The following is a 26,300-nucleotide window of genomic DNA, read 5'->3' on the forward strand; positions in this document are numbered from 1 at the left end:
GATTGTAAAACATACTCTACGCACATTTCACTATTGTAGGCTTGCGTATTGACGGATTTTGACTATACAAATGGATTACATCTGCAGATTCTTTACCTTTATATCATGTTTTCGGAAACCAATTAATTTTATTAATCTATGTATGTAATCGACCGAATATTTAAATAAGGCATGTAAGCAAAAAACATAAGCGCAAAAACTTCCTTAGCCAAGTTCAACGCCCCAAGATATCGCAAAACGCCATTCCTGGCAATAAATTTGGATTTTAATGCGCCCCACACGACAGTTTGAGATTTGCAAAGTTCAATATTCGAGAGCTTATTCGACGTGCTTTCAAGTTTCAACGTTTAATTTGTACCAGACCAGCTTTTGCACCTATATTTATGTAATACCTAATACTACTTTTATCCAGCTTTTTTCATTACCCCCTAATTGACTGGGCTCAATTGGTTTTAAATTCTACTTCCACTCTTACTCTGCGGGTATTCTACTTACTCTGCGGCTACGGGCGCCTACTCTGTGGGTGTTCGGGGACTGCAGCACCCACGAGAGGTACATAGTGGGTGCGGGGTAATACAATTTCACATTTTTTTAGCTCGACACAAAGTTCGATATATACACACCTTTTGATACACATCTTTTTAACAGATAACTCAAAATTTAAAAGATCCCGACACAAAAACCTCTATAAGAAAACTAGAAGAGAGCTAATAACTTTTAAACAGCTGAACCGATTTTCTTCGATTATAGCTAAGAACACTCTCGATCAAGCCAAGCCACCTTTCAAACAAAAAAATTACTTAAATTAAAATCGGTTCATTCGTTTAGGAGCTACGATGCCACAGACAGATACACACGTCAAACTTATAACACCCCTCTTTTTGGGCCGGGGGGTTAGAAACAAAAGACACTTTGCAATGAGCATGACATTTAGCGAGAAAGGATAATCTCGAGTGATCTCGACAAGGACGTCGCCGGTCGCCCACCGCTTTAGCCTTTCGCATATCTGCTCATGTGATTTCGCTGTATCCACACGAATTAATCAATTATCTACCTAAGGCTCTTTACGCACTATATCTGATACTCGGAGAATTCTGATCCGAAGCAGCCTAAAAGTCATAGCATTAGGTACTATTTGCATGAGGGGTTGCGCACTAGATCAGAATTTCGTTTTACAGACAAGGAAATCCTAATCGAATGCAAAGCCCCCACCAGACCAGAGAAAATTATTTTCAGAAATTATAAATTCCCATATTACTCCAGCTGGTAGGTAATCGAACCAGGGTCTTCCCAGTAAGCTTATTGCGCTAGGGAGGTCCTTAACGAGCGACGTCTACGTTATAAAGAAAACCTCCGTGAAGGGTTTTCCGCGAAAACCTGAAGATCCTAGTCGATTTAAGGAATTCATCGTTTAGATGGGACCGTACAATTCTAATTTATGATCCATTCATTCCCCCATCATCATTTGAAACCTAGTTGCTATTATAAAAATCTCATAAGTGAAAAAAATCTGTTGTCAGTTTATAAAACATGTCTAGAACAAGCAAAATGAAGAGATAATTCCGCGGGTATTAATTTGCAAGTTGGTACTTACCCATGGTGTGCAATTTAAAAAATAAGTTATAATAAGACGGCTTAGATGTAACGCAGACGACCGTTTTTTGTATGAAATCGAGTTTTTGTATCCCACAAAGTCTAGACGACGAGAAGTATTATCCGATTTTACACCGATTCATCGGGTGTTGTGATTCAGCGCATTTTAACTCGATTTTTTGAAATGTCTGTCTAAAATCTTATCAGGTCATATTTTACCTACTAAGTTTTATAGGACTGATTTTTTTAGGGTGCTCGGTAAAGATGGTCTCACGTATGTAGCGCGTGCGATGCAACGTCCTTTTGGTAACACTATATGTATAGAATAATTATTGATCAACGTAGTTAGTTACCTATTGCCTGTAGGAATTTGAAGAACACATAATATGGTGTGAAATATCGTACGAAGATCCCTTCCTTCATACACCATTATACGCCGAATGGTCATCGAAGGTCGACGAGTTTTGCGCTTGTCTTGAATTTTATCGGTTTTATTACATCTTTTTTATTTTTTATTTAGAGAACATAGCCGTAAAGACATTATAGGTTACTGATGAAAAATTGGCAAATACGAGCTTTATTCCGGTGAGGTGTGGAAAATGTCTAGCATCCGAGTTTCATCGGCCTTCTGCGGTGGGTCTTAGATGAGTTAATGGCCCATGTCATTACGTTGTACCAACGCGTGCAGAAAAATAATGATTGTAGATGTTATCAGTACAATTCTTTAATGATATGTATTTAAATATTAATGTCGTTATTATATTTTGTAATTATTATTATTGGCTGTTGGGCATCAGGCGATTTGATTAAGTTAATTTGAAAAAGAAAGGAAAACTGGCGTTTGCTGGCAATGGATGGCGTTTGATGACCTCCTTGGCAAAGTGGTAACCGCTCTGGTCTTATAATTGGAAGGCTTTGGGTTCAATTACCGACAGGGCTACGCGACAGACACAGGAAAAGAAACAGTGACAGCCGTTTAAGATGTCGGTATCATTTTTCCCAAATATGCTGGGTATTATATCCGATTTAAACAATTCTATATTGCTTGCTTTAAAACTGGATTGGTCTGCGCTACGCTCCAACAGGTGAATGCTTAATCTAAGGCGAAGGAAAACATCGTGAGGAAACCTACATGCCTGAGAGTTCCCCATAATGTTCTCAAAAGAGACCTGTTCTCAGTAGCATTCAGCGATGAATTTATGGTGATGATGATAATGAATACATTATTTGCGTAAAAAAAAGAAAATCTGTGCTTTGTGATATAAAAGACCTCATTATCAAATACAATGCAACGTGCATTATGCCAAGAAAGTAGAAAACAATCCCACGATACAAGAATCGCGTCAGATTTTTTTGTCGAACGCTCTTTCCATAGACATAATAATTATAATAGTACTATTTTAAATTACGCTAAAAGTGGCGATAACTTAAGGAAACTCTAACTTTTCAGAGTTAATTATCTGCCTTTTACAGACGCACAGACGGACGGATAGCGGAGGCTTATTAATAAGGCCTCGAAGCTTTAGTTTTAAGTTACGTAATTAATTATCACCACTATATCGTACAAATTTAACAATTTCGACCATCAAAAGGAGTACAATTGTACCTACTTTGAATAAATGATTTTGACTTTGACTTTGGCCCCGCTGGCAGCCTTTGGGTACGGAACTATAAGAACATCTCTGAAACATCGGCAGTCCCATCAGTGCATTAAAATAATTATTTTATTAAAAAAGTAATAAATAAACTTAATTAGATTTTTTTCTTTTCAGATCTACGATGGCGCTACTATGGTGCATTTTGTGTTGTGCGCTGTCGCTTGCGCGCGCGCAGTCCAACTACGGCTCGCAGGCCAACAACATCGAGTACACGGGGGATGTCGACAAACTGCCAGAACAAACGGTGCTAGATGGCAAGGTTAGTTTTTTTTAAAGAATATTAGCCATGTTTATCATAACTAATATTCCCGTTTCTCCTCCAACTAAGAGTAAAGCTTGTGCTATGCCTCTAACGGTGGAACCGGCTTCAAAACTGTTGAAGATGGCTTAAAAATACAAATCACAACATGATATAATAGTCCAGAAGGGAACCTACAATCATTTAGATTCCTTACCTCTATTGAGTTTTAACGGTTAAATTATTACGATGTTTTCTCACGAGCTTACGGCTGATGTAAGGATAGAATTAAAATAATTCACGCTATAAAAAGCTGTAACAATGAAAAAGTGAAATTCTTCGCTTAATAAACAAGCCATAAACAATACTGACTACATTCTAAAAAATAATTAGCTTACTCGCATGTTGCCATCAAAATGTTTGTTTGGCCTTTTTGTGATGTGCCCAGTGATAAATTATTTTTCTTACTTTCTAATAGGTAATGTAACCAACTCACTCCGAATAGGTCTAACTACACTGGTGCACCTTCAACTTGCGTAAGATGCAAGCGCTAACTACACAGGCGAATGCCTGTGCGCATACCTCATGTTCGCTGGCAATAGCGCATGCATCAAACCCTGTAGTTCACGCAATAACGTACGCACTGTCTTGCATATTCTTCCTCGTTTATGGTGCACACACAACAAGCGCAACTTTAGTATAAAAACTAGCTGATGCCCGCAGCTTCGCCCGCGTGGATTGGTCAGATCCCCTGCAGCATCAGGATTGAGGAGTTGGAATCCCAATTTTTTATGAAACAATGTCGCAAAGTTCCTCTATCGCTTAAAAAAGAAATGACGCAAATCGGTTCAGAAATCTCAGAGATTTCGGTGTACATAGGTAGAAAAACACAACTCCCTTCTTGAAAGTCGGTTAAAAAAGTAGCCTATGTTAACCCTGGTCAATCCTCTACTTGTATGTGAAAATCCCGTTAAAATCGGTTCAGCCGTTCCGAAGATTAGCCTTTTCAAACAGACAGACAGACAGACAGACAGACAAAAAATTTAAAAACGTGTGATTCAGTTATGGTATCGTTGAAATAACCATATGACCCTAGTATGTGGTAGTTATTTCGAAATTACAGACAGACACTCCAATTTTATTTATTAGTATTAGTATAGACTAGCTGATGCCCGCAGCTTCGCCCGCGTAGATTGGTCAGATCCCCTGCAGCATCAGGATTGAGGAGTTGGACTCCAAATTTTTTATGAAACAATGTCGCAAAGTTCCTCTATCGATTAAAAAAGAAATGACGCAAATCAGTTCAGAAATCTCGGAGATTTCGGTGTACATAGGTAGAAAAACACAACTCCCTTATTGAAAGTCGGTTAAAAAAGTAGCCTATGTTACGCCCTGGTCAATCCTCTACTTGCCTGTGAAAGTCCCGTCAAAATCGGTTCAGCCGTTCCAAAGATTAGCCTTTTCAAACAGACAGACAGACAGACAGACAGACAGACAGACAAAAATTTTAAAAACGTGTGATTCAGTTATGGTATCGTTCAAATAACCATATGACCCTAATATGTGGTAGTTATTTCGAAATTACAGATAGACACTCCAATTTTATTTATTAGTATTAGTATAGATTAATTATAAATGCAGATCCATGCGCACATACTATCAAGTATATACTATCAAGTACCTCTTTGGTGTGGTAGGTACATAGAAGAGGTGAAGAACATAATATTAGAGCCTGATACTTGCCTCCGTGGTATTTGTTTCTTTTATAAATCAGGTACCTATGGCTCTAATTATTATTATTTGTTATGAGTCACATCCGTGCCAAGTCCACGTTAAAATTGATTACTTTTAACTTTCGGGACGAGAACTGCGGTACCTACTTTCAAGCGTGGTGGACTTGTTACATAGGAACAAACAAAAGTTGCGAGTACTGGACATGTTACAGTTTACCAATAAGGTAATTATTGACTACAACATAGTATTCACAATGTTTACAGCGCATTGTGGTGGATGTTTCAACGAGCTGATGGGGACGGCTATTATAGATAAAATCCCTGTAGGGCCGTGTGGGGTTCCATTTCACGATACGTCACGATTATTATCGAAAAAAAAAAGTTTTTGTATGGAGATTCTTACAATCAAAAAGTTTTTAGTAGTCTCTATATGAAATTCAAAACTATTTCGAAGTAAATTTTGAATCTCAAATTTTTCTATGGCTTCAAGCGACTCGCTAGCTGAAGCCTCTTATTTTTGAAAAATCCGACAAAATGTTATTTGCAGAAAATTTTGCTAAATCCTGCATGATCTGATATAAATTAGGAGATAGATATTAAGCATATTATATCTCTTGAAACAGGGTCTATTTTAATAAGAGAATCATTCATCGTTTAAAAAGTATGTTACGGGTTTTCTTGTTTTTCATTCCAATCCAATCCATCAGCCTGTATACGTCCACTGCTGGATATTGATCTTTTCAAGAAGAAGGTAGCGGGGAGCGGATGGATGAGAAACGCGGAGGTCCATGTTTGCTGGTACACACTTGAAAAGATTTTCACTCGCTAACCAAAATTTACTCTGTAAAAGTAGAACTCATAACTCGTAGATATTCGTAGAGCCTCTTTTAGTTGGTCACCATCTGCCCTTAATTTTATGACGTATGTAAATGGAAACGCGCAGCCGATGGCCGCTGCCGAAGGCCAATAATTAGCTGTATAGATTTATGGCAAGGCACGGCCACACGGCGCACCAACTAAATATAGAATACATTTTAAACATTTTTGGGCTCCGAGGCACAAGAGTGCAAGTTTGATTTATCACTCTTGGATTCCCATGGGCCGCGCAGTGATTCATTTCTAAAAATATATTGAGAGACCCTATGATTCAATGGGGAAAAATACTTAAAGAAAAAATTATACACATACCTGAGTTTGTTCTGGGCTTCTTCTCAGATCTGAGCGCGTTTGGAACACTCATTAGTATTACTTCATTACATTATCTTACAAATTCCACAAGTGACAATCATAAAGTATAGGATATATACTTTGATACCGTCCAACCGAAAACACTTTTCATTAGAAAGGCAATAATGCGGTTCTAAACCAATAAAACACTACATCAGAGGAAGCAGCCGCATCTTGTTATAGTGACAAGAGAATTAAGAAAGAAAAACACTACAACAATGCATTAGTCCCGCTAGTTACATAATATGTATAATTTTTTTTTTGTTGCAAGTCCATGGATGTGCTATTCTTTCAAGTCTTATCCACGCAAGCAAAGGAATAACGTTGATCATCTAATGCAATACTTAAAACCTTTTTTCGCAGGTGACTCAACTAGATGACCTGAGCCCGGTTATCTTCTTGAACAGAACACGAGCAACTCTCAATTGCGCTGCAGGATCCATGCAGGTAGTATTTTAAAGAAACACTCGTATATGCTTTCTAAACAGACGGCACTTAGCCAAGATAAAATGACAAGAGTATTAAATATTATATTACATCCTATTTTTCAGATCGAGCTGAAGTTCCACGAGAAATTCTACGGTATAGCGTACGCAGACTTCGATCGCCATTCAGCATGCCAGGTATCAGGCAAGGGTGCTACTTCCTACAAACTAGAATTGCCACTGAAGGGATGTGGCACCAAACAGGTAAGAGTTCAGCGCACAGCCTTAATTTTGACCTCTTTGATTTTCTGGAATAAAAAATAGCCTATGCCCGTCCTCGGGATATAAGCTAACCCTGTACCAAATTTCGTCAGAATCGGTGAAAAGGTAGCAGACAGACAGACAGACACACTTTCGCGTTTATGATATTAGTATGGATTACTGCTTTCTCTAAGTTGAATTAGGTGGCCATATCCAGGGGTATGGGCTTAAATGAAAATGCCATACCCTTTCCAGTTAGCCCGCTACCATCCTACACTGCATCTTCACTTACCACTAGGTGAGATCGCATTCAAAGGCTTGTATAGGAATAATTAAAAAACCTTACCTATCATTTCAGGACCCTCTCCGAGTGTTCACGAACAACATCGTGGTGCGATTCCACCCGGGCCTGGAGATGGATGGAGACGAGGTCATCACAATCGTCTGCCGCTACCCGCCGCCCAAGGTCGTCGCGGCGCCGAATCCATTCATCAACCCTGTGTGAGTTTGTACAGAGAACAGAACAGCGAAAAAACCGTGAACGTTGACACCCTTCTTGTGCACTATAATAATACCTCCCGCGCAGTTGACTTATTTTCATGGAGATTGGCCGCCGCCGTGGCGGGAATTCGTTCGGGAGTACAAAATATGTACAAGATAAATACATGTAAAAGCTAACTAGATAAATAAATACACTTACATACGTAAAATTAAATGAAACATACGTTACATAAATACATATTTGCACCGGGCGGAGGATTACCCCCGGCAGGGGAGACCGAACGACAGGGGGTCAGAGAAATCGGTGGACTATCCTAGCCGAGTCTAGCAAACATTGATTTCTGCTTCCTGTCAGTGAGCGAACTGCCACGGAACCCAGGTCGCCTCAGATTGTGAGGGAGGCTGACTGGGATCAACCCATTCGCAGATAATATGACGATTGGGATGGTTTCAGTGGACCCCATATGCCACATGTCAGTAGCCTCGTGAGTCAGATCGAGATTCTTCCGTTTTTTCTCCGTCTCAGCTCTCACGAAGTTCTAGGTACGGTATCATATGATATATACGGTATTGTTATTATTATTATATTCTGTCCTTAGGCCAGACCCAAGAGGGCCACTGCCAGCCCCACTAGCGGGCACCTCTATCCTGCTGATCATCTGTGCGATCCTGTTCCTCACGCTGCTGCTTCTGGGTCTTGGAGTGTCATACCTCTGTCTGAGGAGGAGGGCGCTGCCAGCTCCACGGCGACTTATCGATGATTCCTCTGCTTCTATCATTAGCAGAGAGAGCATTCAAGGTAAGATATTTAGAATCACAGGTTAAACAGAAGCTTTCCAGGACTCAATCACTACCCATATTATAGATGCAAAAGTGTGTTATTTGAGGGTTTGTTGATTTTTTATTGGTTTGCTGATTTGTCCGTCAATTAAGTCACAAAAGAGCAAGAGATCGACGTGATTTTTTGCATGAGTAGAGTAAAAAACCTGTAAAGCCTAAAGCTGTGCCGCCAAGTGATTTCGCGTTTTGATACGATACCGAGTAGAAACCGATAGAGGGATATGGGTTTAATAAAACGCCTCACCACTTTCAAGTTTCTCTACTTCTAATTTAGAATACATCATCACTTACCACTAGGTGACATTGCAGTCAAGACTATCTTGTAATAGAATTAAAAAAAAAATATTCATAAACCTATTTTTACTATTATAGAAGTAAAGATACCTCGAGCACATCCAGTTTATCCAGTAGCGGCAGAGAGCGCTAGTGTGGCCTCTGATACAATACCGTCTGACTACCCGTCCGAGACTCCGAGCGAAGCTGACCATGGTCATACCAACCAGGCGTTCATGATTGATGAATATCAAAGTGAGGGTGAGTGATAAGTGCTTAAAAATAAGTGTCTTCCCGCGCAGTTGAAGTAAAACATCTTTGACGGTGTAGCAGATAAAAGATGGCGGCCTTTAAACAGCTATTCTGTTTGGCAGCCATTTTATATACGAAAACATTTCAAAACAGAAATAATGTTCTTGGAACGTACGTCCGAAAAAGATTTGAGTTACTGTCAACGTCTCAAAAGAAGTTATACTTCAAAATAAAGGTTGCGAGCGCTGTATTTTTAAAGATGCCTAAAGAATACAGAGAATATTAGTCGAACAGAATAATTATGCTTTTGTTTAGTGCATTAATAGTTGAAATGCTTAGTTTTTATTTTAACTATTGCTTTTATACTAAATAGTAATATTATCTCTACTAAAATATAATGATTTACTAGCAAGAATTCTATATCTAAAATGAACATTATTAAAACAACATGTAATATTTTGTAACATTTATTAATTCTGAGACTTTATCATCATTCCTAACTACCATTCACTAACAGGTTACAACGAATCTCACGAAGCGAGTAACTCCCGTATGCACGCAGGCGTACCACCGGCGTTTGACGTGCGAGTGAGAGTGCAGCGACCGCCTGCACCTCCGTCTCCCATCTCTACCATAACCACCACTGAAGTTGATGGTGGAAGCATGAGGTACGTGAAGATTATTTTAAGTATTATTTAATGAGCTATGTTATTTCAATTACCATTAAACCTTAAGTATATTAGGGGACCTAGATGACGTCCTTGTGTAACCCCTAACATATTTTGTAGGTTCATCATTATTTTAATTTTATTGACTTACGACCGTGCTTCAGATTTCTCAACGCTTGTATCAGATTTGAGTAAAGACATAGATAGTGCACCTGTGTTTGAGCGCACTCTTGTGCACTATAATATCTCATGCGTACACGGCTATAGTATCAGCTGAAACTGGCCGCCGTTGTCGAAATCTTGTGAGGAAGGCATTATGTTTTAGATCCAGATGACATTGCGTAGCCCTTAAGGTAATTAGTGCATCGTAATTCTTATTATTAACTTTCATCTTATTATGCAGACAAACAACAATGCTAGAAGAGCACGAGCGGCAAGAATCAGTACGCACAGTTTCACCGGCAGCATTGCCTTTACCAGCGCGAGCAGCTCACGCCATACCACCTGAACGACCGCCACGACCGCCTGCACTTTACACTGAAGTCAACCGCGAAAGACAGGTATGTGAAGTTGATAGGCGAAAAGACTATCATAGATTCCGTAGTGTTATGTAGTTTGGTAGAGTCTATCAATAGCTCTTTACAAATCTTTATAGTGTTTAAAAATCGTTGTCTAATGAAAACGGAATTGCAATTAGGGTTGGAAAAAAAATTATTTTTATTAAACCTTGACTGGAACCACCAAAAAATTGTTTTTTTTTTTTTTTTAAATTTAAACATTTCTTTGAAACAAATCCAAATCTGATTGCAATTGTCTAAAGACAGCGAGGAAGATTTTGAAAATTTAACTACGTTATCAGAAGCATTGGTGAAAGTAAATTAATTTTGTGAATTGAGTACACACTTCTACTATTCTTATTGATTGCACAGTTGCTCTAACAATCACAAATAAACGTTACTAAATTGAAACTTATGGAGTGGTTCGAGTGATTCTTTCGAAGTTTTGTAACATTAATGTTTTTATCTAACTCAAGACTAAGATTGTATGTTTGTATGTTCACCTGTTTTGTGTGATAATCTTCTTTTATCTTTCACTTTGATTTCTTTAATAAGATTAATTAACAGTCATTTTTATAAGTATTTAAATTAACTAATTCAACAAAGTCGTCTGTTAAACACGTCATTCTATTAACATTGTCCATAATATGCACATCAAACAGGAATGGGCCCGTCGTCCACGTTCCATCGCCTCACTCAACACCGAGATGACGGACACCCACTCGGTCACCGAAGTCACCGATAGGTCGCACGCCAGAATGTTCCATATCAAGGTTTTACATTACACACTTCCCTGTGTTTTCATTAATTTCTTGTTTTGGTGACGGTTTTGCTTGATAGATAATTTGCAGATGCTGTTACGTAAGTTAAATCAGTTCCTTTATTGCTATTACCGTGCATATACATATTCGCCTTCACCACTCTTGAAATGTCTGGCATAATCTCGCTACAGCGCGTTGAGGCCAGAGATGCATGTGTGAACAAAAGTTCCGCGTCCCATTTCGTATCTCGTCTCGCCCTTCATTCGAATATGTGAATGCACTTTTAGAAAAAATAATATAAAAGCCACCTATCTTATAAATATCAAAATGTTAGTACCCACATATCGAAAATTCTTACATGGTGCCGAGTTAGATATAGTTGGATCAACTGATATGGTTGGGACTATAACTATAAAGGATTGCAGTTAAATCTTAAAGAGGTAGTAGATATAGAAAGTAAAATCATCCTTGTTAGCTATTTGCCTATAGTTGCTTAAGCTTAAACAGCTTACATCAAGACACACAGTCATGTGTCAAAGCCATTTATTTAATTACCAGTAATAGTTAAACTTAATTTAATGAAATTTTTCTTGGTCCAGAAACCTCCCCCACCGCCACCAATGATGACGGAGCGTCTTCAAACAGAGGAACATGAAACGCTCATGGAAAGCCTCGAGCCTATCTCAGATACACCCATCATGCCAGCACGGTGAGAAATAATAATTGATTTTATTGTTGGGTAAGATTTCTGTTAATTTACTTGAGACTGGTTTAAGCTAGACAACCATATAGAAAAATTTATTGGGCAAAGTCTGGTTTATAGTAGTTCATTGCCCAGAATTAGTGGAGATGATTAATCCATGCTAGATACGCTGAATCGAGAAAGGACCAAGGGACCAACAAGTATATTAAAAGTCTTTTAACGTTTCATTTAGTATGCGTCTTCATTTATCAGACCAAAATAATTAATTAGGCAGATAAAAAAGGAATAAGATGCCCTCAATGAAAATTTTATACTGAAAAAAATACTCGTAATTCTTGTTACAGAAAACCCGAAATAACTTCACACGTAGTAGACGACGTATTCCTCCGAACAATCACCGAAAAGAAGACAATCGAAGACATCGAGCGTCACAAACGTCTGGTGACCGAATACCGACAGGTGCCACCTCCACCGCCACAGTTTGACGTCACAATACGAAACCATACATTACCTGAAGCACAATGGGAGAACTTCTCCGATATAAGCAGTGCTTCAGGCATGACTCTTACACCGAAGATGGAAAGAGTTCCAATGTCACTGCCACCACATAAGTTTATTGGTAACTAAAAACGATTTAGTTTATTGATAGTAGGTGTACCTATAAGTCCTCAATGTAAATATTATCTCAATCAGTCATCCAATCGAATCTAATCTATCAGTCTTTAGCGGGTTTCAAGAGCGTGCCACCAACATTCATTTTTTCATTCATTCACCCACTCCAACCAGAAATCAGATCGAGTTTAAATAGAAAATGATTTTTTATAGTACAAAAGGGGTACCTATATTTTTCTACATACTTATCAAAACTAGACCCTATATTATTATCAACTGCCCAAATTACTGTGTCCCGATCTTTTCTTCCTTAGATTGCATGACTGGTATGTGATGTATGTTTTATATCGTCAATTTTTTTTAATTTCTTGGGTTACAATTTAATTGTTTCTTCAGAATTCATGTACCTACTTATTGTTTTTTCTCTTGTTTATATTTTGAATTACTTCTAATTCCACACAATTTTTTTGTAGGCAAAGGAGGTCCAGATCTATTTTCTCCTGAATTAATCAAGCAGACAGGCCAAGTGTACCAGCCATCAATGTCTGCTGACCTTCCGCTCCTGCCCGAGCTGCCGCCAGCGCGTAACCCCCTGTACAGAGAGGAGGATGATGAAGACGTGCCTGATCCAACACCAGCGCCACCTGTACCAGTCAACTGGAGTGTGCTGACCAGGGTGCTGAAGACTGAGGCACAAGATGAGGTACTTAAATGGTCTTTTAATGTCAATGACTTTCTAAGCAAGGACATCGCACTGGCGCGCATAACAAGGGACCAAGTAAGTGTGCTTATACTCGGTGTAAGCACACTTTCTTCATTAGTCGCATGTTGACTGCAAAGCTGTCAAGACGCCTAAATGCGCGATCAAAAAGTGCCAAAATAATACGTTAACGACGCAGAAAAGAGATGGTGTGACTTACCACCGGTAAGTTAATTTTATTTACGTAAGATAACATGCGAAAAAGTGTAAAATATTTAGTAAAACCATTGAAAACACTAGAAATATCTAAAATTATTTACAATGTTCCCATTCCTTTCTCTCACGCACATCGGAAAGAGACAGATGGAAGGGCGCGTCACGAATGTCGGAAAAACAAAACTGTGGAGTAGCTTTTTTTTGTTCAATGTAAAATCTATTGGCCATTATTGTATCACATTTATTTTATTACTAGCTGTGCCCGCGACTTCGTTCGCGTGGAATAGCTCTCAGCGCGCTTTATATAGCCACGGACGCTCAGGCGCGAGGCGTGTATCTGTACGTTAAAAATGTTCGCCGTGATTCTTTAAATTGACATAACTTTTTTATTTATGAACCGATTGACATGAAATAAATACTAAATGTTAAGTGAAGCTTACTACAATATATTAGTGACAACCGTATCTAAATCGAATAAGCCGTTTCTGATATTAGCGTGCACAAACACACAGACAAATAGACAAAAAAAAAATTAATTACAATTTCGGGTTCGGCATCGATAAAAAAAAAAGTAGCAGGGGTTGTTATTATTAACAACCCCTGCTACTTTTTTTTATATATTTCCATTGTACAGACACCACTTTTCTACAATTTTATTATATGTATAGATAGATCTTTTGACGACCTCCAGTGCGCAGTGGTAACGCGGTGGATTTGTATGACGAGGGTCCCGGGTTCGATTCCCGGCTGGGCCGATTGAGATTTTCTTAATTGGTTTAGGTCGGCTGGTGGGAGGCCTTTGGCCATCTTGATTCAAGGCCCATCTTGAATCCGCCATTTTGGTTTTATTTTTCAGCTCCCTGTCAATTGGATGAAGTTCTGAGTGACATTTGTTCGAGCACCCCCCACCTATCTTCAATACCCTGGCCGTGCTCCTCACCGAAATCCTCAATCATCAGCTCTATCCATATTTTTCCTCCGAATCATTTTTTGTCCTCTATACCATCGGTAAAAAAAAACATACAAAATTTTACAGAAGAGGTGATCAAATGAGTCAGTCAGTCAGTCAGTCAGTCAGTGAATCAGCACGAGCAGAATAGTATATAGTAGATATAGATATAGTATAATAGTTTCATATTTACAAAAACGAAAAATCTCTCAAAGAAATAACAAAAATTAATAGTGCTACACTACTCCATTCCATTTTTTGTTCAAGTTTGCTTCTAAAATCACCTTATTCAGCTTCGAGTACAATAATCGATTTACATTGCGGATTAATCACTGAGGTTAGTTTACAGGACTTGAATGTTAGCGGGAATGTATAAATGGAGCAGTTGAAGCTACATAGGGTGAATTTAAAAACGTGTGCCATGTTTGGGCTCTTGTGTTGTATGCCGTGATGTGTCCATGCTTAGAAAGTCATTGTTTAATGTTAATAATTCGTTAAAAACCACTAAGTGCCGGTTTCATCAATGTGGAGTGACGTTTAACCAAAAATAAATTGGGCGTTATGACAGTTTTTGTACTGAAAACCTGCGAAAATATTTCATTGCAAATCATGGATAAATTATTATCAGCGGCTTTTGGTTGCTTAAACTTTTTTCGTCTTACACAAATTTCGATTTTCAGATTATCTTGTTGGTAAAAAGCCTCTTGCCCACCAAGTACATTTACATCTAAGTACATTTCCTGTAGCTGTTATATAAACAAGCTGTTAATGTCAATGATAGACCGATAGACGCCCAATGATGGATAAAGGCTTCTTACAAGCCTTTCCACAGAACACAATCTTGTGTTCAACTGCTCCCATTTAGTCACTTGGGATTGTCCGTCCGCGAAAATTCTTCCAAAGCTAATGCATATTATTATGTCCATTTTTACCAGGTGCTCTCAGAAACCGAACGTTCATACCGACTCACCCGCGAGGAACGTCTCCGTTGGCGCGAGCTGATCACCCACGAGAGCACACTGCGTCGTGAACTGGCTCGCTCTTCCACTCGGGAAGACTTCACAAGAGTGGCGCACGACCACCGCTTTGCTCCGTTGTACGACCCGCCCAAATGGGAGGTCATTATACGCATACTGGCGCCGCCTCCAGATAAACCCAAGGTACGAGTCAGGTCTTACTGATGATTTTAAGCTTATTTTGAGGTTTAACGATATTTTATACTGTAGATAACTGGTACATACCACTATTATTTGGTGGTATTATTTGGTATACTATAATTTGGTGTTTTAAACTGCCGATTTTGGTGTTTTTAATCGTGGTATGTACCCGTTATCTATACTTATAATAAAATTCTAACTTGTACATTTACTTTACATATTGGTGGTTTTATAGATTTGACGTGCTCTTTCTGAATTTTTATTTTATCACCTCATATCTTTGCCGCTCGCTCCGCCATCTTGGAAAAATGGCGTCCAAAAACAATTTTTTGACGATAACTTCTTTCTGACTCATTTTACGATAAAAATGGCTATGTAACAATTAAGCTAGAGACAATTTCCTACAACTTGTGTAGTCACATTTTTTTGTAGATTCAATAGTTTTAGCGAACGAGCGCCACAAAGTCCACTCTAACACTCGTTTTGGCCAAATAACTCATTTCCACACCACCATGTGGTAGAGTGAGTGGTGCGGTTTTTTTATGGTATCTCCAGAAGACGGTAGTCACCTTCAATTTTAGCCAGCACTTCGTTCATAGAACTAACACTTCAGAATTCTGCTCGAGATAAGAGTAAATATACTGCAACGCTAACAACCGCTTTCTTAGATTTTTGTTTAAATTGTACAGAACCGCTACCGCAAGAAATCCGAGTGGGAATCCCGTTCGCGTCGCAGCTCCTTGCCAACGCTGTACGAATACGACAGCGACGCCACATCGCTGCGCGAGCCGCAGCGCTCCAGGCGGTCCTCCTACCGCAGCGACCACCATGACATGAGGTAATAACTGATGTTTTATGTATATGACGACCTCCGTGGCGCAATGGTGAGCGCAGTGGTCTTTTAAGTAGTAGGTTCCGGGTTCGATTTCCGGCAGGAGCAATTTGGGAATTCATAATTTCTAGATTTTTGTTTATTTTTTTATTTTTTCTGTTTATGATATTGTTCATTTTGTTTGGTTAAGAATTGTGTTTTTTTTATGTACTAAGATTATAATGGGGCTGACACATACATAGGTATAAAAAGACTTTAAATGAAAAAAATAAGGTTTAAACCTTACACAATCGCACTGCCGGTTTGGTCTGGTGGAAGGCTACGGCCGTAACTAGTTACCACCATACCGGCAAAGCCGTGCCACCAAGCGATCTAGCATTCCGATACGATGCCGTGTAGAAACCGATAAGGGGTAGGGATATGGGTTTAATAAAAAAAACTGCCATATCCCCAGAGTAATTAGATAACGCTAGAATACTTGATGAATTAAAAGTTTCATTGTAACATTTTCAGAATAAAAAAACATAAGATAATATGTCATTTTTTCTACTCCAGATCGATGTCAGAGATGATGGTAGACTACGCACGTGAACAAGCGGACACGCACTCGGAGGTGTCGGCGGGCACCTTGCTAGGACGATACTATGACGACGACAGTGATTCCGACCACCCTTACAACCAGAACCCGTAAGTAGATCATCGATGTCAGATGTGATAGAAGACTAGAGATAGAAGATATAATATAATAAGTATATAATATATTATAATATATAAGGGACTTCGTCTGTGTTAGCGTTTGCTGGCGCGCGTGCGGTGCCTTATGGAGTGTTTATTTTGTTATATGTGGCCGGTTTTTGTGTTTCACTGGTGTTTTTTGATGCTGGAACCATGTCGGAACTGAGTGGGAAACGCTCTAAGGGGGCGCCGCGTGTGTGTCGGCGAACGCCGGCACAGACGAAGTCCATACTTATATAGTTTCCCTAACTTGTAAATAACTACAAACTTGACATTGGCTAATCTTTGTGGCCAGACGAGAGGAAAAATATATATATAAGAGATAGAAGATAGATATAATAGATGATAGAAGACGCGAGAGCAAGCGGACATACCCTCGGAGGTGTTGGCGGGCACCTTACTTGGAAGATGCTATGACGACGAAAGTAAATGCGACTACCTTCAACCAGAATACCAAATAGTTAGTGCCATAGTGCCATGCCGTTCTTTCGTTGTCTCTGCCACTTATTTGACAAACGTTCAAACGGTCCTTCGAGTTCACAGAGGCGTTTTACTAGTTCATTTCCGCGATCAGCTGTTTGCAGGGTTGTTACATTGGAGTTTTAAACAAATTCTTCAAGCCCTCATATCTCCCACACTACGAGGCTCGTTTTTTTTTGTACATCTAAACATTGATTTTTAACCTCAGCTTCTCAGGATGCTACGGATATTATCTAACACCTTGTATTTCGTAGATCCTGGCGTCACTCCCTTCATCGGTCCGTGAGCCAACCGTCTCTTGCGCGTTCTGCGACTGAGTTGATGGAGAGTTGGACGGCACCCGAAGGCGATGTAACCCCTACACCCGGCCGCAGAATGAGAGGTAAGGAGTTCGATAGTAAAATTAAAAAAATGACAATACAAAATTAACATTGTTTTCGTCAACCCTTAGAAATTTCCAGTAACTCATTGCTGCGGGTCGTGACCTCTTTTCAGTAATCACATAATAATTGTAGAGTTTTTTTCATGGCTCTCAAATCCTTCCATAAACAACTCGATTGAGAAAAAGTACGGTCTTAACTTGATTACTCAATACTAATGTTGGCTTAACTGACACCGTTTTTAGAGTTTATTAAAGTTTTTCAAAGTTTTTAATTATGTTTTAAACTTTTTTTCCAATCCTGACTGTGTGGCTCGAAGGAAACGAAATAGCCTGATTCGGACCTTAAATTCGGTCAATCCCAAGTTTCTAGCTTAACCAGTTGCAACTAGCAATACTTATTTTATAGAAGTTTTTTGTATATTTGTCTGATTGTTTAATCTGTATTTCAGGTCCTCAAGGACTCACGACCTTCACATCATCCGAAGTGCGTACATTCCAAGCCTCAAGGGAATGGAGGGAATAAGACAAAATAAATAGTCAACAACTTAATCCGTAACTCGAACATTCTGGTTTTGTACAAAACAACCGCGATAATGAAATAATTAATGTTTAAAAATGAAGAGATAACAAGTGTAAATTAGAAATTTATAACACCCCCGATAAGTGAAGGTTACAGTAACTGGAAAAGAACTGATAACTTTCAAACGGCTGAACCGATTTTCTTGAATTTTAGCTAAGAACACTCTCGATCAAGCCACCTTTCAAATTAAAAAAAAAAAAAAACAAATTAAAATCGATTCATTAGTTTAGGAGCTACGATGCCAGACAGATATACAGATGCACACGTCAAACTTATAACACCACTCTTTTTGGGTCGGGGGTAAAAAAAGGTGCATTTACAAAATCGCGCGGGCCGGGCGGCGAGACCTAGACGCAAGATGGGAAGCAAGAAGTCTATTCACACATTTGTCTGCGATCTCATATTATCGCTCTCGCGTGTAGAGATTATGCGAATGAAATTATCAGCGAATGTCGAGACGGGGCGCGAAGACGAATACGTAAATGCACGGTTATACAATAAAAAGTGATATTTTCCACTGCCTATGTTGATAGGATGCCAGATAGTATAATGATTGTATGAATTTAATTTATACAGATTAGATGGTGTCAATTATGTATGAACTCAAAAGGCATAAAAAAACAGTTGTTCGACTAGAAAATGAAAGTTGGAGTGTTTTTGAGAATGTACTTAAAATCTTGTCATATTTTGTAAGTCCGTCCATTTTATTAGATACGTTTAAGACAAAATTAATAAAAACTTTTAAAAAGTGTTTTTAAAATTAAAAAAAACAAAAGTTATTTATGGACCACCTCCATAATACTGCAAGAAAAACTGGTACTTGTCCGGTTTTTTCTAATATCCTTGATATAAAAACCGGATAATTGCTAGCTTTTAAATGTCCAACGTTCAATGTGGCCTTTCATCGTTGGAAAATTTTAAACAAGGTTTCCTACGCCCATAGTAGAAACATAACGATGTTTTTAATAATTTGAAAATATGCATCATATTTTGTAAATGCATACAAAAGCAATACAAGACGAAAACAATTATTACCTTTACGTACCTAAATTACTACATAGTTTGAAGCTCTGGTACTTTTATTCACGCTATTAGCTGATTGGCACGATGTCCTGTCGTCGCGACGCGTTCAGTATGACCGGGGCTTTAGTTATTTTAAATAATACGTGTAAAATAAATGTGATAATTGCACATTCCCATAAGAAGCCATTATATTTCTTCCAATAATTTAGTATTAGTTTAGTATAAAATCTCCGAGTATATTTTGGGTATAAGGCGAAAATGTATGGCCAAGGTATGGCCGCAAGATAGGGCAAGAGCCGCCTTCGACGAAAATTCTGACGTCTCACGCATTTTCAATACATTTTGAAAACTCGGCGACTCTTTGTTTCGTCTTGTGGTATGGGATCCGCAAGATCTCGTTCATAAACATACCTATCTACATATTATAATTTTCATTGTAATGCCTTTAAATGCCTTTAAACTTTACCTAATGCCTTTAAACTAAGAACAGGAATGACTTTCCACCACATATTGTGACGTTTTAGCTGGAAAATTATATTATATTCAATATATTTTTAATATCGTGTTTTCAATAGATTTCAATATAAGAAAATTGTTTTAAGTACGTACACATCCATATTATTTTTCTTGCAAACCGTTGCTACCTATTTAATACTTTTCAAGTTACAGTTCACAGATAGGTAGATGTCATTGACAACCCTGTTCTTAGTTTGAACGATAGGTATTATTACAAAACTACCTACCTGTAAAAATATAGGTAAATAATATTGAAATATTTTTTTGCTTAGTACATGATCAAACTAACATTGTGCCAAAATTTAACGTTCGATATACTTACTATCACAAAAACTTGCTTACCTTTCTGAGCATAATAAATGCAAGAAAATATAATTTTATCTCAAAAATTTTATTACCTATTAATATACATTTTTTTTTCTTATACTGCCAGTGAAATGTCTTTTTATATTTAGTTGTAAATATTTTATGGAATGTAAAAACCTAGCGGCCGAGGCAAGGCGTGCAATTTATTTTTCTAATCTATTAAATTGTTTAAAACAATTTTGCGCGTGTGTTTTAAATCACCTTTGAATTTGCTAACAGGGAATTCATTAGGGGGACAAGCACGAAAGTATTTTTGGCTTAATGTTTGACACCCGTATTCACAATCATTACTATGAGGTCTCATAGTGCGCTCGAACGCACAGTGTCGGTTCCACCAATCAGATGACTGTGTCACGACATTTTACAATGATGTGATTGGTGGAACCTACACTATGCGTTTGAGCGCACTGTGAGACCTCATAGTAATGATTGTGAATACGGCCGTCAGTCTTCATAGTTAAGTTTGATGTCTTTTTCTGACGAATATTTTACGAATCAAATGTCTTGATGATGACTATTAAAAAAAATGAGAACGATAATACAACGATTAAATAAAAAATCTCTGTTATTATTCCGTGATTTGATACATTTTTATCTTGCCTCGATTGCTATGTGCAAGTGGGTATTTGGGCGAAGGGATGTTTTATAGTGCTCAATGTGAAAGCTGCTATAGATATTAATAAATAAAATAGTTCTTAATTATACAATAGTTTAACAGATAATAAATATGATACCGGTGAAGCCCACCAAGGCTTCTGACCATAACCAGACGCACTACAAAAATATGATTATTATTTACCCAAGTCAATATTTTTTATGTATGACTTTAAAAAAATCCGTAAAATTAAATTTATAATAGGTACGGAATCCATATTAACGGAATGTTAAAAATATATTAGTGGTGCTAAGGACAATAAAATATAATACGAGTAACAAAGCTATATTTACATACTGATAAATGAATTGTATTTTGATAAATTTTAATCAATATACGTGCCTTAACAATTTTATGGCGTTTTATTTTTATCACCCGGTATTTTTTTTCAGGCATCAGCTACTTTTTACCCGACTGCGGAAAAGCTAAAAGGAAGGGTAATGATTTTAGCAGTCCATGTATGTATGTGTGTACGTATGTTTGTATCCAAATTCTGTGTGTTCCACCGTTGTGTCTAAACTACTGGACCGATTTTGATGAATGAGGTGTCAATTGATTCGTTGTAAGGGTTCGGGTGACATAGGCTATTTTTTATACGAAAAAATTGACCTAACGGATGTTACTTAGAAAAAAAGGGGAGGTCTCAAAAAATTTTTTTGCTATTGTATCCAGTGGGATGTCAAATGAAAGAGGAGAAAATTTTGAACTCATAAATGTGTACAACAACATTAAAATATACCAAGCCACAAAAAAAACAATTTTACTCCAATATTTCAGCGTTTATTAAGACGATCGCAGTCGAGTTTTAGTTTTCAACTTTTTTAAGTCTCAATACCTCGAAAGTAAGGGAGCAGACTAAAATCTAAATGTTCGTACCTACCTATATCCACCTTACCTTGCCATTGTCTTACCTTATTATTTAAGAATATACCTACTAATTATGTTCAAACATACTGTGTATTACCTACCTATCTAAGAAAAAAATCCGACTACAACCTGCCTACTTTAAAACTACCTTCTACGGACGACCAGTTCATTAATTTAATAATAAATATCAATTAATACGAATACGAATATAATATTATTATTTATGATTTGAAGAATAAAATAGTTATGAACCATATTCGTCAGTAGTAGGTACTTAGTATTTATTAAAGTTTATGACTAACACTCAGTTAAAGTTAACACAATAATAACAAAGGTTAAATGAAAGTTAAGCATGAAATTTAAGAAGTTTATTTGCGACATTGGAAATGAGAGATATACAAAGAACAATCTTAAAATTGTAGCCCACAGACTCACAATAGTAATATTGATTTTAAAAAATAATAAATTCGACGATTTACTTCAAAAACTTCCAATTTTATTATACTAAGGTTATTTTCATGAAACGTTATTATTATGTTTCAAGATTCAACCGTAAATGTTAGATTAACCAGTTGAAATAGTCAACTGGGTAAACATTACTTTTAAATTTAAGTTTGACATTAATTTAATAAGCCCTGGGACCATCAAAATTAAATTAAGTAAGTACATCAATATTTTATTATATTTAACAAATATCTAATTAACAATGAAGTGTATGAAAGACATTCAATTCTCAATAGTCAACAGCGTTACAAGAAATTTGCTAAAACAATTATATTATACAAAGATCAAGCCTTTTTTTATTAAAAAGCTTACTCTACTTCCTTTCACTATATGTACATCTACGTAGAAGAAACTTTAACCGCATCTTTCACAGTTTTATAGTACACAATAATAAGCATGTTAGGCCTTAAAGAATTGCTATCTACACCAGTACCTAGTTGAACCACTTGGTTTCTACCTACGATATGAAGTTCAGTTGACAGGTCCCATCCGTCAGTGTTTTGGCAAATACTTTCACGTCAGGAATTTTTTGGCATCCCAACTATTCTTAAACTTTCTACTTCATTCATTCCATTCGTTGCTCCAAAATCATCAAATCCGATTCAATTTCAGTCTGTGACAATCTTACGTATCTTTTCTTGGTCCATTGTATATGCGATCACTGCCACTGTCTACGTCGATTCGAATCCTATTTATAACTTCTTTGTAAATCTTTCTACCTTTAAGTACAAGACGATGAACACTTACACGTTTTTCAGTTTTGAAAGTCTTTTAATTTTTTTAGTCTCTATATTTGGCTGATGGAGCCACAAGATTGACGTCTTCTGGTCACTTGTTTCCAGAATCGTTTCTCGAAATGCTTCTCCTGTAAGAATACTATATTAGATATGAGTACAAACAAAATAATATTTTATTAAATAATTATTTTAATAAAAAATACTTTACAGTAAAAGTCTTCTAAAATTTTATTTTAAAACTCATTTACAAAGTGCTTTAAATGGTGTGGTGTTATTACTTCATAAGAAATCGTCTCTAAATGCAATAAAATTGCTTAAGTGTAAGTAGAAAATGTGAAGCTAAATTAGATTAGTGGTACATAATTGAAACTAGGAAAGGGAAGCATAATATAAGCGGGGCGAATGAAAAGCTGAATGGATTTTGTTAAAAATATATTTTAAAACACTCCATCAAAATGGACAGATCAGTTCGATTAAACATAAACGAGAAATCTAACATTCTTACAAGCTGGATTTAAACACTAGTCAATAAGCAAGAAAAATTGACAAGAGCTCTTAGTGCGACTAGATTCTTAAATAGACAACATTATACCAATAGATTAGATTAATACAATAAAAGCGCTGAAGATAATTTTGATAAAACACGTAAGTATTCGAGTTTCGTATAATTAATTTAACAATTTTTAATATCCAAATGTAAAAGGCAATTTTATTGACCGTTCCAACGTTATTTACCTACATTACTCTATTAACCATGATCGTATTGAAATGTAACCATTGTCGGGCTATGACAAACTTGGCACACCTTGTGCGACTTAAAATCAAATAATTCGAGATTTCAAAAACTAAAAAAATAAAAACTTTGCTTCCTTTCAATTCAGTTACATATAATACAACCATGGTCCTTTCTCACTCTGCTCACACCCTGACCTGCTAATTATTATTAAAATTGCTACAATTTTTTTTAAATTTTGGTTTAAATCCAGCTATTCTAAGCTGTTATCGACTGCATCACATCTAGTACTGGATGGATCATCACTTTTAAATACTATACCATTAAGTTAATCCTTACATTTACTAATTTTATCTACGTTGTGTGGTTATGTGGTAAATATTTTAGTCAATCATCATTTGTGCTTATTCGCTTGTACACAAATCTCTATGCTACATTGACAGATGGTATCGCCATCCTTTTTCACAAGAATCATTGTGAAAAGGACGGGACAAATTTTGTTGTTGACTTGTTTAGATCTTTCAACCTGTCCATATAGGATTTGTGTACTAGCACCATCATCACTATTACTTTCTTTTTACATTAAGTAATTACCTAGGTTTCTACAGTATACTTGAGATAATTGGGGGCTCAAATGCAGTCGCTAACAACCATGTCACAGGCGTTGGTTTAGTTAGATAAAACTAATAGCCCGTATTTTTTTTACATTATTTTAAAAATTTCCAATATGACCTGTATTTAACGTACAGGAAAAGATTAGGCCATAAAGACATCTAGCTTTACCAACATCAGATTACAGATTAAAATAGTGAACAAACTAGAAAGTAGTGGCTAGAGTCTAAACGCAAAATTACTGTATTATTGCAATTTGATTATTATATTACCGGACAGTGTAAGAGGGTAAAACTTTGGTGCAACTGATCCTGAAAGTGGTTTGGATGTAAATTCAATTTCGAACTACACGAGTTCGAAATTCAAAATCTTCTTAATACAGAATACAGATATACCTCCTTTAAAAGCTGTTTAGAAAACATATTTATTTCCTTTACAGGTTCAATTTCTTTTTCGTCAATATATAGGTACACCTGTCTGTCTAAGTGTTCTGTGTAGCACATAGGTACCATAAGTTTTAAGTACATTTTAAAAGTGCTGAAAACCGAGTAAACTAGGTACTACTTGTTCCGATTGCGAAATGTTATGGAGTGATCTGTAATGACCTATCTATCTTAATCTGTAATCTAAGTCGCCGATGGACACAGGAAGCTCGTGCGTGCTCAGATATGGCCATTGACAAAGCAAATCTTGTAATAGCCTTGGTTGCTCACAGTGCTTCGCCGGGGGGAGAAAGGCCGCGCGTTCAGCAGGAAGGGTTCGCGGCGAGGGCTATCGGAGGATGCTCGGCGGCGGAGGAACCCCAATCTGTTACAGTTTTTAAGGTTAATGCAGTACAAGTTTGACGGCCTCCCTGTGGTAAGTGTCTTATTAGTGGGAAGTCTCGGGTTCTATTCCCGGCAGGGGTTTGGAATTTTATAATTTCTGGTCTAGTCTGGTGGGAGGCTTCGGCCGTGGCTAGTTACCACCGTACCAGCAAAGCCATGCTGCCAAGCGATTTAGCGTTCCGGTACGATGCCGTGTAGAAACCAAAAGGAGTATGGGTTTAATGAAAAACTGCCATACCCTATCCAGGTTAGCCCGCTTCCATCTTAGACTGCATCATCACTTACCAACAGGCGATATTGCAGTCAAGGGCTAACTTGTATCTGAATAAAAAGATGAAAAAAAGTATCTCCCAAACAGATGGGCGTACTAATTCTTTGGCGTAGAACAGAACTCTTTGTAGATAAAAGAGTCTTGAATATTCTTACAATTATCATACCTACTTATTCTTATGCTGCTAAGGAAAGGCACATTTTGGGATGCTAAAATATTCACATAATATAATGACTGGAAAAAATCATGATATTTCAAGTGACAAAATGGGAGAATATATAATGGAAGAAAGTGAACCGAGTCGAGTTAATGACTTAGAATCAAAATATGACCAATGATAATTTAGTTTGAGTTTTAGCAACAACAGTAAGTAAATATGTTTGCGGATGTCATAGTGGTAAGTGACTCACATCTTCCCGTTCTGGCATTGAGAGCGCGTCCGCGAACGCATCGTCAGAGCTTCCGCTCGTGCCAGTTGCTCCATCTCCGTAAGTTTCGGTTCGGTTTCTGGAGCTGAAATTATACGTTGGTTTTCTTAATTTTTCCATCCCACAAAAGTTCGATGTCTAGTTAAATATCGTGCTAATGGACGTTAATGTTATCATGTTAGTACGAATATATTTGAAGAGTTGGTGGCCTATATGAGATACCTCATTTTAAGAGGCTTTTGATTATGGCCTGTGGTATCTATGACGGATTTCCTTCACCAAAAAAAGAAGGCTTTTGATTACAGTGGAAGGATGACTTATGGAGTGGCAGTTAAAAGACTATGATAGGATTAGTTGTATTTTGATTGGTTTGGATGAGAATTACGGCGTCAATGGTAAAAAAATAGCTTTTGGTACCTATTGGATAA

General features: G+C 37.4%; 2 protein-coding genes across 9 annotated transcripts in view; one reads left to right on the forward strand and one right to left on the reverse strand.

The window, feature by feature from the left end:
• The first annotated feature begins 496 nt into the window (after positions 1-496).
• Positions 497-19,093, forward strand: LOC123864926. Its single transcript, XM_045905690.1, has 20 exons — positions 497-552; positions 3,366-3,510; positions 6,813-6,896; positions 7,001-7,138; positions 7,494-7,636; positions 8,236-8,435; positions 8,849-9,010; positions 9,519-9,669; positions 10,073-10,229; positions 10,889-10,999; positions 11,587-11,696; positions 12,035-12,309; positions 12,776-13,005; positions 15,103-15,327; positions 16,014-16,162; positions 16,712-16,843; positions 17,626-17,753; positions 18,203-18,380; positions 18,480-18,486; positions 18,642-19,093. Exons 2-18 carry the CDS (start codon positions 3,373-3,375, stop codon positions 18,274-18,276), a joined length of 2,607 nt encoding a protein of 868 aa, XP_045761646.1. The 5' UTR covers positions 497-552; positions 3,366-3,372; the 3' UTR covers positions 18,277-18,380; positions 18,480-18,486; positions 18,642-19,093.
• Positions 19,094-22,113: 3,020 nt separating this feature from the next.
• LOC123864915 overlaps positions 22,114-26,300 on the reverse strand; it is a 71,537-nt gene continuing 67,350 nt past the window's right edge. For all 8 annotated transcript variants that reach the window (XM_045905666.1, XM_045905665.1, XM_045905663.1 and 5 more), the window contains 3 exons: positions 25,855-25,957; positions 25,060-25,153; positions 22,114-23,129 (listed from right to left, as the gene is read on the reverse strand). In XM_045905666.1, coding sequence (XP_045761622.1) covers positions 23,052-23,129; positions 25,060-25,153; positions 25,855-25,957 — 275 coding nt within the window. In that variant the 3' untranslated portion in view covers positions 22,114-23,051. The remainder of the gene's footprint in view (positions 23,130-25,059; positions 25,154-25,854; positions 25,958-26,300) is intronic.

This window comes from Maniola jurtina, chromosome 4 (assembly GCF_905333055.1).
Source record: "Maniola jurtina chromosome 4, ilManJurt1.1, whole genome shotgun sequence".
Taxonomy (NCBI): Eukaryota; Metazoa; Arthropoda; class Insecta; order Lepidoptera; family Nymphalidae; genus Maniola; species Maniola jurtina.

What these genes read in the sequence shown, in the direction of transcription:
- LOC123864926 (XM_045905690.1), top strand. Translation starts at nt 3,373, where the DNA reads ATGGCGCTACTATGGTGCATTTTGTGTTGTGCGCTGTCGCTTGCGCGC. An exon ending in AAGTCAACCGCGAAAGACAG is followed by an intron (nt 10,230 to 10,888) that starts GTATGTGAAGTT and finishes CACATCAAACAG; the next exon opens with GAATGGGCCCGTCGTCCACG. An exon ending in ACCCGGCCGCAGAATGAGAG is followed by an intron (nt 17,754 to 18,202) that starts GTAAGGAGTTCG and finishes TCTGTATTTCAG; the next exon opens with GTCCTCAAGGACTCACGACC.